This window comes from Poecilia latipinna, unplaced genomic scaffold (assembly GCF_001443285.1).
Source record: "Poecilia latipinna isolate Pla-1442-1.1 unplaced genomic scaffold, P_latipinna-1.0 Scaffold75, whole genome shotgun sequence".
NCBI lineage: Eukaryota > Metazoa > Chordata > Actinopteri > Cyprinodontiformes > Poeciliidae > Poecilia > Poecilia latipinna.
In genome coordinates, this window is record NW_015112691.1 from 295,128 (window position 1) to 307,386 (window position 12,259).

At 38.1% G+C, this 12,259-nt stretch overlaps 2 protein-coding genes across 2 annotated transcripts in view; one reads left to right on the forward strand and one right to left on the reverse strand.

Annotated features, from left to right (window-relative positions):
- Window positions 1-372: 372 nt before the first annotated feature.
- LOC106936120 (serine/threonine-protein kinase NIM1-like) lies at window positions 373-5,627 on the reverse strand. Its single transcript, XM_015016951.1, has 4 exons — window positions 5,294-5,627; window positions 4,921-5,193; window positions 3,367-3,635; window positions 373-1,882 (listed from the first exon to the last, which is right to left on the reverse strand). The coding sequence occupies exons 1-4, from the start codon at window positions 5,361-5,363 to the stop codon at window positions 1,127-1,129; spliced, it is 1,368 nt and encodes a 455-aa protein (XP_014872437.1). The 5' UTR covers window positions 5,364-5,627; the 3' UTR covers window positions 373-1,126.
- Window positions 5,628-10,056: 4,429 nt separating this feature from the next.
- Window positions 10,057-12,259, forward strand: part of pnhd (pinhead) — a 10,385-nt gene continuing 8,182 nt past the window's right edge. The window contains exons 1-4 of the mRNA XM_015016987.1: window positions 10,057-10,240; window positions 10,544-10,627; window positions 10,720-10,859; window positions 11,401-11,677. Coding sequence (XP_014872473.1) covers window positions 10,189-10,240; window positions 10,544-10,627; window positions 10,720-10,859; window positions 11,401-11,677 — 553 coding nt within the window. The 5' untranslated portion in view covers window positions 10,057-10,188. The remainder of the gene's footprint in view (window positions 10,241-10,543; window positions 10,628-10,719; window positions 10,860-11,400; window positions 11,678-12,259) is intronic.

The following is a 12,259-nucleotide window of genomic DNA, read 5'->3' on the forward strand; positions in this document are numbered from 1 at the left end:
AGAACGGATAAAAAACAGTCATTGATTTCCACCATTAAGAAAATGGTTACAAAGCAATGTCTTAGACTTCGGGACATACAGAGAACCACACTGAGAATCTTTGTCCATAAAGAAACAACATGAAAAATCCTATGACTCTTCCCAGTAGTGGATGACCTCCATGGAGAAAATCAAGGATTCATACAGCAGAACACATGAAAACCCATAAACCACATCTGAAGCTCCACAGCCTGCCTCACTTGAGGTCGGGTTTAATGAATCATTCATAAACATGATATTCAGGAGACCAGAGCTGTAAAAAAAAAAAAAAAACTGCATTCTTGATAGAGCAAAACTCACTGGACTTAAATCCAAGCTTTGACTGGATTTAAGTCCATGTCATAGGACTTAAATCCTATGACATGTTGCAACATGATCTTAAACAGGCCACTTATATGTAAACAATCATTCAACTTTTCTGCAAAGAAAAATGTTGACATTCTTTTGGATAGTCAGGTTTTGATGTCAAATGCGAATGTTTGCTGTCAACATTTAAATAAATTTTCTTTACCTTGCCGATGCTTTTGGAGGAGGGAGCATTTTCTTAAACTGAGTTCTTAGATTTGGTAAAGGACAAATTTGACTCATGCATCCCTGAACTGGGTGATGCAGGCATGGAAAATGCACGGCTGGTTGCTTTCACTAATCTACAAATAAAAAAAACTCTCCTGACTTGTTTTTATATTTCTAAATTCCTGTAATCAGAATTGGAAGAGGGTCACTGACAACCTTCAACAAATTTCCTTCACGCTCAGCTGATTTAAGTGCAGCTCCAGTTGCAACAACTCTGGATGTTATTTCAGTGGACAAGAAAGAGGCCAAGTATGTTCATGGAGCATGCTACTGTGTACATTCTCAGAAACCTTCATAATACATGAAATCATGCTCTGTCTCTTCAGAAACCTCATGCTATTGCCAAAATACTTGCACTTAAATCAAAGTGTGTGGACATTAAAAAAAAAAAAAAGAGGATCAAGTTACAGTGAGTGTGTCTTAAAAAGTTTTTCACAATTGCAGAAAATGTCCAAGTTGGGACCATACCCTACAGCTCAGAGTGGAAGCACATCTTAAAAAGCAAAAGATGGAGCTACATGATGGCACAGACCACAGAGTGGCGCTTGTACAGATGGCCCTCTGACCCAGCTTTCCTCCTCAGTCTGTTCAGGGACTCACTCGTGCGTGTCCGACTGTAACCCGCAGCCTCTATTGATCTTCTCTTCTGGATCTGATGAAGCACGATCCGGTAAGTCCCAGTGACAGGGCTTCTCAAGTCAAGACTGTTGTTGAGGAGATGAACCGCGCTGATGCCAAGATCCTCCAGCACCACTTTCACGCTCAGATCCTCTGAGGTGAGGACATGGTTCTGGTCGACCAGGTGTGACGGAGTAGGTCTGGAGGGCGGGTAGGCCTGAGGGTACTCGATGCCCGTCATCCAGTCACTCGTCATAATCTGCGCCAAGGTGAGGCGGTCTACGGGAACTGGCCTCAGGAGGCCCTTTATTATCTCCTGACAGGATTGGGGAACGTATGAGGGAATGACATAAGAACCCTGCAGGATGCAAATCTTCAACCGGGTCGTGGTGGCTGCTTTAAAGGGCATTGTGGCGGTCGCCATGAAGTAAAGCAAAATACCCAGAGCCCAAGTATCTGCATAGCGTCCAATGTAGCCTTTCTCTTTGAAAATCTCAGGCGCTGCATAAGGTGGAGAGCCACAGAATGTGTGGAGTACATCACTGGAGCAGCAACACGTGCTAAAACCAAAATCCCCGACTTTAATGCAGTAGGTGTGGGTGTAGAACACATTCTCAGCCTTCAGGTCCCTGTGGACAATGTTATTATCATGCTGGAAAAGGAGAAGACAAACACATGTTATTGAAGTAATCAGAGCTGATAATAAAAGTTAAAAAGTTTAGCTCTTTTTTTAAAGCTGCAGTACGTGACTTTTATTTAAAGATGCATATCTTTAAAGCTGTCGGGACAGTATGATATGAGACAGATAATCTGAAAAAAAATCAATCTCTTCCACCTCCTCGCTCTACTGCTATTGCTCCTGGTCAGGAACAACCAATCAGAGTCAGGAGGAGGGCCTTAGGGCTGTCAATCAATCTCATGTACTCACTGGTAAATGTGCTAATGGTAGAGAAACACCTTATCGCTACTGCTGTCAATGGTGGCCATGCTAACTAGCCTTACCATTCACAACAAGCTCTGCTGACTGGAAGATATTATATAGTAGCTTGATTGGCAGCGCTAAGACCCGCCTCCTGGCTCTGATTGGTTGTTTCTGGTTAGCACTGGGAGCACTGGGAGAAGGCAGAGGAGCTAAATTTTTTTTTTACAGATTATCTGTCTCATACTATACTGTCACATCATAGTGGCAGTTTCAACAAATATGTCAAAAAATATATTTATGTACTGCAGCTTTAACCCCCCTAGCAGCGAAGTTGCTGATTGTATCTAAACTCTCATTCCCACTGAGGGTTATGGTACAGGTTGGTGTGGTTTGTTAAGCTATTTGTCTGTTTCCCTTGTATGTTTTAGATAAGAGATGCAGGGCAGTGTGCCTTGAGGATCAGAGCTGGGGAACACTGACTCATGTGGGAACGAGGTATAAGTGAAAAACTCTTCCCTCTCTCATGTTGGGTGTGCAAAACTGCAAAAATTAAATCAGTCCATTATGAGCTGCTGTATGAGGATCAAAGATTAATTTGACAAAACTCAAGGTGGGGGACATCAACAGATTTGGTCCCCACTGTATAGTGGGGCATAGATGTATAGTATGTACAACTATGCATCTTTGAAAAGCAGAAGTGGAGCCTCCTGCACAACCAACAAGAATTTAGTAAGTGGTTTCTGATTGATAAGTCAATAACAAAACAGTTGACTTTTCCAGCAGCCATTGTGCAGCGGATACAGTGGTAAAACCAACTTAACAAGTGCTCTGGAGCTCCGCTTGGGTTGCTAGGCGATGGGATGGGCTTTGCTGGGGTTGCTAGGTAACAACGAAGTGTGACTCAACAATCGGGAGATTTTTGAAATGGCTCATTTTCCAGACACCAAAAAACCATTAACTTATTGCTTAAGAACTTGGACTGTTTATAGAAGCTGTTAATTTCCAAAATTGAAGGGCAAAAATGTGAATTTTGCATAATTTTTTAGGCAAAAATTATTCTGTACTTTTGCCTAAACATCATCATGTCAGTTCCTGGAACCCTCAGTGTTTGACCCGGTTTGACACTTTCCTCTGAAGCTGCTTGCTTTCGTTTTCCTGGGAAACCCAACGCCCACTCCGTTCCCCAGAGAACTGCCTCCGTCTCATTAACTCACCATGTGCTTGACTGCCGAGAGAACCTGCGAAAACACCAGCTTGCTTTCAAGGTCCGACAGGCGCCCCTTGGTGGTGATCCTGGAGAACAGCTCCCCTCCGCTGGCATACTCCATCACCAGGTAAAGGCGCTTGAAGGTTTCCACCACCTCGTACAGGCGCACTATGTTGGGGTGGGAAAGCCTCTCCATGCAGGTGATCTCAGAGGCAAAGAGAGCTTGGGCGTGTTTGCTCAGGCGCTCCTTATCCAGGACTTTCACTGCTACTCTCTCTATATCACACGATGACACACAAAGAAAGGTAATCAAAAACACAATTTTCTCTTAAGCTTCATAATCTCCTCATTTAAATTTCTATTAAAATGCGGCATTAGACCTGACGTGTCCCCTCTAGCCCTTCACAACATAGCTGCCATGTGACTCGAAAGCAGGCGAGGATGAAAACATTATGGATTAGTTAGGGTGATGAGATTAGTCATGTCTTCTGACATGTGGAATGACCCAGATTGATGGAAGTATGTCTCCTTAAGCTCAGCTGGATGTCTGTGCATTCATCTGGTTCCCATCAAACACGTGATTCAAAACACAGAGCGGAAAAAAATGTCTCAAAAAACGAGTCACAGGAAGAGGAAATGGAAGATTAAAAATTGTCTCTGTACAAACTGCACAGACATTTTTATGTAAAACATCTTTAAGTTGTTCATCATAAACAGTGGCGCGCCCAGGAGAGGGGTGAGGGGGGCCACGAGCCCCTCTTGAAAAACGCTGGCTACCCCAGAGAGTCATGTTCATGTCATATTAAGGCAAACAGAGCCATAAATATAAAACTCAATAAATGAATAAATACAAAATAAATAGATAAATAAATACAATTATGTATTTTTTTCTATTTCTTTTCTTGTCTTATTTTTTATTTGTGACCCCCTAAATGTTTTAACACCAACCCCTATGAAAATGTTCTAGGATCTCCACTGCATGAAAATAGGTGCTTGACTACACAGGGAATAATAATTTAAAAGTTTAGAATAACTGGAGTGGCAAATGAGGCTGGATGGTTGGAAGTTTCCATAATAAGTCTTTTTATCTTTCACACAATGCAAAAACACAAAATCTTACCAAGTATTTTTGGTCTATTTTATAATGCAAATACCTTAATACAGTTGAAATAAAACAAAACTAAATTATATGTAACTTTTCAGCAAGATATAGGAGTTTGTTTTAGGTCAATTATTCCTTAATATTTATGAAAAAGTACTTTCTCCACTGGTAGATTATTTCACTTGTAACAAGTGAATAATATCTTGTTATAAATTGAAAAAAGCTGTGAGTTTAATGAGTATTTTTAAAATAAATCTTAAGAAATTATTTACTTAAACAAAGCTCCTCTGTCTTGCTAAAAAGTTACTTGTGAGTTAGTTGTGTCTTATTTAAAGGGTTAAGATATTTGCACTGGAAACTAAACAAAAAAATACTGTATTTTTGTAGTGCACATATTGTTCTCCATAAGTGTGAAAGATTCTGTATGTCGTAATAAAATCAAAGCATCCAAAATCTCACCTTTAGTCAAGTCATGTATTCCCAGTCTAACCTGCGAAAAGTTACCAGAACCGATTTCTCCCTTCAACTCGTAAAATCCCACGCGCCGTCCAAACGTCAGGTCGTCCATCACCCTCTCCGAATGGGTCATGTTGTACACGGCCTTCCCGAAGGCGGTCCTCTGCAGCGACTCCTCATCCTCTGTCCCCTTTCTGTTTCTCTCCACCTTGTTCTCCTTTGGTGATGTCAAAGTCAGGATTTCTTCTTGATGGGTGCCTGACCGTAAATAAGAACCTGACATTGAGAAAAAGGGAGTGAGGTAATGTCATGAAAACCTTCTGCAGTTTATATCACACATGCTGGAGTGGGAATTAAAATGTGTGTCTGTACTTACATGGTTTCCCTTTTATGTTCTTCTTGCTCCTCTCTGTGTTGATTGCATTATTTCTATTCTTCAAATACATGATTTCAATCCAGATGGGCGCACACTCTTTTCCTCAATTTCAATAAATACAGTGATTTTGAAGTAAAATGAAATATATTCTTCAGTAACCAAACTCTCAAATTGAAAGGTTGACTGGAAAAATGTGGAGCATGCATCAGAAGAAAAAAGAAATTTAAAAATTGTTTCCTGAAAAGTCTTCCCTCCCAGAGTATACACTAGTATGCACTGGCACCGTTGCTCTGTATGCAGCAGTGTTGTCTCATGGTTTATAATCCAGAACTACTACATAATGCCCTATAATCCCCTCTGGTGTTGGCCTCCTCCCATGCAGACAGACAATATGTAGCCTCTGGAGACCTCATCAGACCTTGGAGATGAGCAAACCACCTGACCAACACTCAGTGTTGGAAATACATGTGGATCTATATCTGTACAGTCATTGTATGAATGCTATAAATTATTCATCCTCTTGCCCCTACAATCTTTTTGCTACAGAATTTGCACAACTCCTGTTAAAATATCACAGCAATGATCCAATAACAGCGTAATCGTATCTCATGAGACATTATGCAAACACTTTGTCTGCACTGATGAAGATTTATTAACCTCGGCATGCTGGGATTCTTGAAACTGAGAGGGAAAACTGATCACATGGCCACATTTCTGATAAATTTGGGAATTTATTGTCTGAAGGCATTTATGAAATTTCATTTATATAAGATCAGTCCTAAAATATTAAAAAAGCCACACAAAACCATATGAGATGGTAACATAAAGTACTTGGTTCTGACGAATTCGAAGACTGTGAATTTCATTCTCTCAGAACTGACAAAAATATGTGAACTGTATGACAGGATTTTATGTTTCACCTAATCCACTTAATTTTTCACATATCTGCATAACATATAAGCAACTATATGTAAAAAGATAGGAAACAGTGTGACACCACTAAAATATCTTCTTCTTTTACCAAAACATTTAACAGACTTCTTCTAAAAATATTGGTCTTTATTAAAATAACTTCAAAATAAATTCATATTATGACAGTGGAGAAAATGCAAACTTTTCTTGTTATGGATTTGGTTTGATTGAATTTATCCTGGAAAAATTGGCAATGGACATTAAATAAATAAATTGCTTGGTGAAGTCATTAATATACCAAATATAACATCCAAAAGTGAAAAATAAGAACTTTTTAAAGAACTTATTTGATTATAAAGAGGGACATAACATAACATTTGTTTATCATCACAAGAGGGGAGAAAATGCAAAGAAAAAATATTAGAGGAGAAAATAAATCAGTACATGAAAAAACTGCCACTGAACAAAATAAAAATATTACATAAATGTTAAATATGATAATAAACACAGAACATGACAAACAAAAAGGGAAACTATTTCATAAAACAAGATTAAAAATACAGTGAAAAATTAAACTACAATGATATGTTTTTGGATACAATATTTGCTACATTATCAATCAATACATTTATTTATTTATATTTTTATTGAACATTTTAGCAGGACCAGTCCTCCATATTTGGGAAGCATTGAGGTCCACTTGAAAGTGTATAAAAGCGATTAAAATTTCCACCCAGCCTACATAAATCTCATTAAATTCAACATGTTCCGAAGAATTCATAAACGGTACTGCAAGCTAATTTAAGTTTAGCGAAAACCTCTAGAGGAGGTGACCACAGGCCTCTCTGTGACTGACCCGCTGACCCAGACAGACACTGACCATCACAGCAGACAGATGTCTGCTCCCCGTCAACCTCTGCAGGACCGAGACTGGACACCCGGGATTATCCCGGGAAGTCGTTGTGTATAAACTGCTTGCTTATGCTACAGGTGACTCATTATAAGCTGTGCTCAATAAAGCTCTTTGCATGTGCGATGCTGGAGGAAAGACTCTTATGAGGAGAGGATCGCCTGGAAGGAAAATACATGGAGGTGGATTTGAATAGAAAATTACTCCACAGCGTTTTATATGTGACACACCTGCAGCAAAAGAATCTCACGATGAAAAATCCAACTTTATATTAGAGCACATGTGTCAAACTTGAGGCGCGGGGGCCAAATCTGGCCCGCCGTAGCTTTTCATGTGGCCCTCTAAATCCCAAATTACAATAATAATTCCCTCCAGTTTTTCACAAATCTGCGGAATTTATGCAAAATTCACATAAATTCAACAGATCTTCATATTTTTTTCTGATTTTACAGAAATTGTTTTTCTCAAAATTGGCCAAAAACATTGGCCAACGCTTACATGATGTCAAGTTATAGCACATTAGTGCAAATATTTAAATAAATATTTCTAAATTAGCACCGCAAAATCTGTGATTTTGACTGAAAAAAAATTCTGGATGAACTAATCAGTGTGAAAAGATGTTCAATATTATTTAATTTCAAGAAACACAGCTATTTATTGGTAACATTCTGGCACAACTGGCCCTTTAAGAACATTCAGGTTTTTTGATATGGCTCAGAATGTGTAAAGATAAAAAGCCAGATTTAAAGTTAACAATTAATGTTGACATTTTTTTCAGCGTTTATAACAACTTTGAACATGGAGAAATAAATCTTTGTCCAAAGTGTGGGTCGGGTGGTTGAAGCAGTGGACATTTTTTCTTTAAAAAATATTAGGTACAAAAAATAGATTACCATTTATTAAAAAAAGCTTTTGCATTCATTTTAATTCTGGAGTGATAAGAACTACAAACATTGACCTACTTTTTCTCAAAAGCATACCTTACTGTTCAAATAAGAAAGTAATAAAACCAAAAAATGTACAAAACAATGAGCCTGTCTAATAAAAACACAATTGTACTAAACCATTTTTTTCCATTTAAATGTCCCCAGTAAGTTAAAGATTTATGGTCTTATTGGTGTTAAGGTCCATAAGGCATTTGGATGAGAAAAATACCCACAGAAAGTCAGATTCTCCACTGTATGACGCTTCTATGATGTGCAAACACATCGTCATGACAACGAAAGAGGTCAGACACCAGAGGGGTCAGACATGCAGCAGTGAACAGGGTTCAAACTGTATTGAACGATCCAATGGGGTTAACAGGAGAATCACTCTAATCAACACGTCTGATGAGGAATCACAGTGTTGACCTGATTGGTCAACACTCAACTTAAATATGCATATATTTTTATGGTAATGCAATTTTAAGATATTTTTAATCCTTAAACATTTTTTTTTTTAAACTAAAAATGTATTGTGTTCTTCAAGACAAAAATTCCCAGAAACTGAGGTAAAGTTCTTACATGTTGATGTATTTTCACTTCCTTTAGAACTTCTACAATCTAAAATATTGATGTCAGTACTGATAATATTTTCAGAATTTCAGCTGGTTAAATGCCTCTTTGGTGACAAAGGTCCACGCTGTTATTGGAATATTGTCATGTTTGTTAGATAATAATAACTTTGAATTGCCTTGTTGCTCAAAATGTGCTATATAAATGAAATTACCTTACCTTACCTTACTAAATATTTCTTTATTCTTATTACTTTTCTTGTATTATTATGACGACCTGAGTTGTGTCAATAACTGGCAGCCACACTCACTTTAATGCGTCTTCATTATTATGACTTAAGTTAATTATAACAATTTTTTCTCTCCTTTTACTATTTTTAAACTACTTGAGCCTGAAATATATGGGAATTTAAAATTATAGTTTCAGTGTTTGTTTAATGTTTTTTTTGTAACCATGTAAAAAACATAAAAAATGTAATTTCAAAAAAGACATTAATCACACACATAGACGCTTTTATAACAAACACAATACCCAACCGTCACTACCCATTCATTTCAGTATCAACGCGTCTTTGCAGAAGAAATTTTCCTGCATGTTGTAAAATTACCGCCATCTTGTGGTCATATATAAGATTTAACAAAAAGAATAACTACTTATCCAAAATAAATTAATATAAAATAATTTTTTTATGTTAAATAAATGCGGGATCAAAAATGGTTGTCTCAATAGTTTTTCAAAGAGTATTTCTTGTAATTTGGATTTGTTTTAGTGTAGCTTAGCCAGTGTATGCTAATTTAAGAACCTAATATGTAATTTCTGAAATAATAAAAAAATAACAATAGTTCAGATTTGAAACATACATATTTATTCAACAGCCAAAATAACTTAGAAAATGAAAAGGACAAATAGCACAAAATTACCTTTGAGTCTGTTTAGGGTTAAACTCTGAGCCATTTCATTTATAAGATCAATGTTTGTTGTGCTCATTCTCTAAATGTGCTAGCTTAACTTTCCACATCGCCTCAAATATATGCACAATACGTACAGTTTTAGTCAGGATCTTAAATGAGTTAGAGAAAAGCAAAGAGCTGAGATTTGTGAAAGGTTTAAGAGTGTCTGACCATTTGGTGACATGTTGAATAAACACAAAGGTGCTGGAGTTTTCAGAAGGTGGGGATCACGCTCCCCCCTGCTGCTCCTGTTTATGTGTTTAGACCTGGTTTTGTTTTAAGTCAGAGGTGCTAAACACCTTCCCCCTGAAATAAAAGATGATTGATGCCTTTGAGGGAGACTCTTTGAATGGTTCAGGGCCTTTTTAAGCCCTGTCATTAGTAGGAGCTCAGGTCTGGTCAGCATATTTGGGTCTCTCTGCAGCAACAAAAACAACAACAAACCAAAAAAAAAAAAAAAACAGAGACGCTGAGATCCCCCTGTGAAGTGACTCCTGCATTGTAAGGCATTTATCATGGAAATTTGATTTGTTCTCCTTTCTTTGGCCTCTCAAGACTCACTTTTGAGTATAAATATCTGAGGCAGAAGTTAGCAGCATAGCACTAAGGAGCACATTCAGATGAGTGATGGATGTTCTCCAACTTTTCCTTCTGTTCCTGTTTGTGCTTCACATGACATGTAAGTACTGGTGGCCAGTCCTTTCTTCTAGAGCAGCTGTCTGATTTATCTCACAGGAAAGTGCATGCTAATCTATGAAAACGGTAAATAATCGTAAAATAATATAATCTTACTGGAAAGGGGAATTGCAGTTTTTGTGCTAACTACATTTTCTTTCAAAATACAAAGAATGACTGCTTGCAGATAAGTACAATCTTTATTTTCCTGCTGCTTTAGATTAGTGTCTCATGTTGCAACACTTCAATCAATGCTATTCATCAGCAAATGGCAGGACAGATGCATCCCTGTCTTGTGTTTTTGTAGTGAGTAAACACATCGTTCACAGAAATCTGTTTACACAACGAGTGTGCTGCAAGAGGCAGAGTCACTTTGTATACATTGGGCAAGGTAAGGAGGCAAACATGCAATAAGTAGATTATTTGTGTTTATTCATTGAAATTAGCTGTCTAGTTTGATTGCGTCTCTCTCTGGGTTGTTAGATATTTCAGGGAGTCCTGTCAGCGTAGACGTGGGAATGTGCAGGTCACGTTGTGGGACGGCCATAAGATCATCGCATGAAGCAAGACAGCAGGAATACTCAAAATATTCCTCCATGCTGGAGTTTCTAAGGAGCAAGAAGGTTTGTTGCAGTTCCACCTCCTGCCACATGACGGCAGTGTGAATTTGTTATAATTTCTTTATGTCAAAATACGACGGTGTTAGGGCCACGAGAATAAGAATAAAGTCGTAACAATCCAATTTTATTATGATAATATTACGAATTTATTCTCAGATTATTTTTGATTTTATCCTCGCAATGTCATGACTTTATTCTGGTAATATTATGGCTTTATTTTCGTAATATTTTGACTTTGTTTTTGTAATATTATGACTTTATTCTCGTATTATTTTGACTTTATTCTTGTAATAATTATTCTGATAAGACTCTATTCTCGTGTTGTTTTTATTAGTATGGCCCTACTATATAAAAACATTGTGACGAAAAACTTAAAATACATTTTTGTAGACAAAATCTGATAATTACACTGCATGTCACCGATCTTTTTTTTTTTTTTTTTCCTCGTTTGCATAACGTTTGCTATAAATCGCCTAAAATCAGCTTACACCTTGACGCTGACAAGGACAGTTTTGACATGTTCACCCCAATGATCTCTTTAAAGACGCGGACGCACGGCCCGGCTGCCCCGGAGGTCTCAGAGCCGCTGACCCGGCTGCCCTCCTGCGGGGCGAACCAGATGTGCGAACCGACGGGGATGCGAGTAGAGCGGCTGCTGCTGTTCGAGGGGCCCCGGGAAGTGGAGGTCATCGAGGAGTGCCACTGTGAGGTCGAGCTGACCCAGTGCATCCGAGTCCCAGCTCTGAGGACTTACTACTTCGAAACACCATACACGACGGTAATAGACGTGGGAGGATGTTCCCGCTCTAAAGGAACCCCAGGTATTCACAGCCATTGGGTCTTTTCACGATTTTCTTTCGTTAAAACAACAAAATTCAATGTGTTTTTTTGTTTTTTGTTTTATGTGGCAAATCAAAACTACAGATATTGTGTAATTAGCCTAGCCATTCCGTTCGATTCTCATCTCTCTTCAGTTCTCCCTCTGGGCTTTCTCCCATTGAAGTGGATTTTTTGTTTGGTAAAATTCCAACCCGGCCAATCAGCCAACAGGAGGAGACATTGTGAAAGGAGCTTGATTCTTTGGGCGGTTTTAAAATTATTCTGTGCTTGTAGTTTTAGCAATGACCGTGGAGGAAGTGAAGAAGCTATTCAGTCCGTGTTGGCCATACTTCCAAATATCGAATTAATATTAACAACCGTCTTGTTCAGCTCAACTCTTCTCAATTCAATTCCGTTTCTGTTTCATAGCCTAGCACCAGCGGATTACATTTGTCATGGCCAACTGTGTAAAGTTTAAAACTTCAACAGGCTTCATGCTGCCAGCTAGAAAGCAAGGTGTAGAACAAGAGGTTGGTTTTTATCAGGGTAGGGCTTAATAATCAAATTGAATAATAATAATAATA

Bases quoted from the DNA above. Each gene is read 5' to 3' on its own strand.
- LOC106936120 (XM_015016951.1), bottom strand. From the start codon at position 5,363: ATGTATTTGAAGAATAGAAATAATGCAATCAACACAGAGAGGAGCAAG. The intron at 5,194-5,293 runs GTAAGTACAGAC...TCTCAATGTCAG, and splicing joins GAACATAAAAGGGAAACCAT to GTTCTTATTTACGGTCAGGC. The intron at 1,883-3,366 runs GTGAGTTAATGA...CTCCTTTTCCAG, and splicing joins TCTCGGCAGTCAAGCACATG to CATGATAATAACATTGTCCA.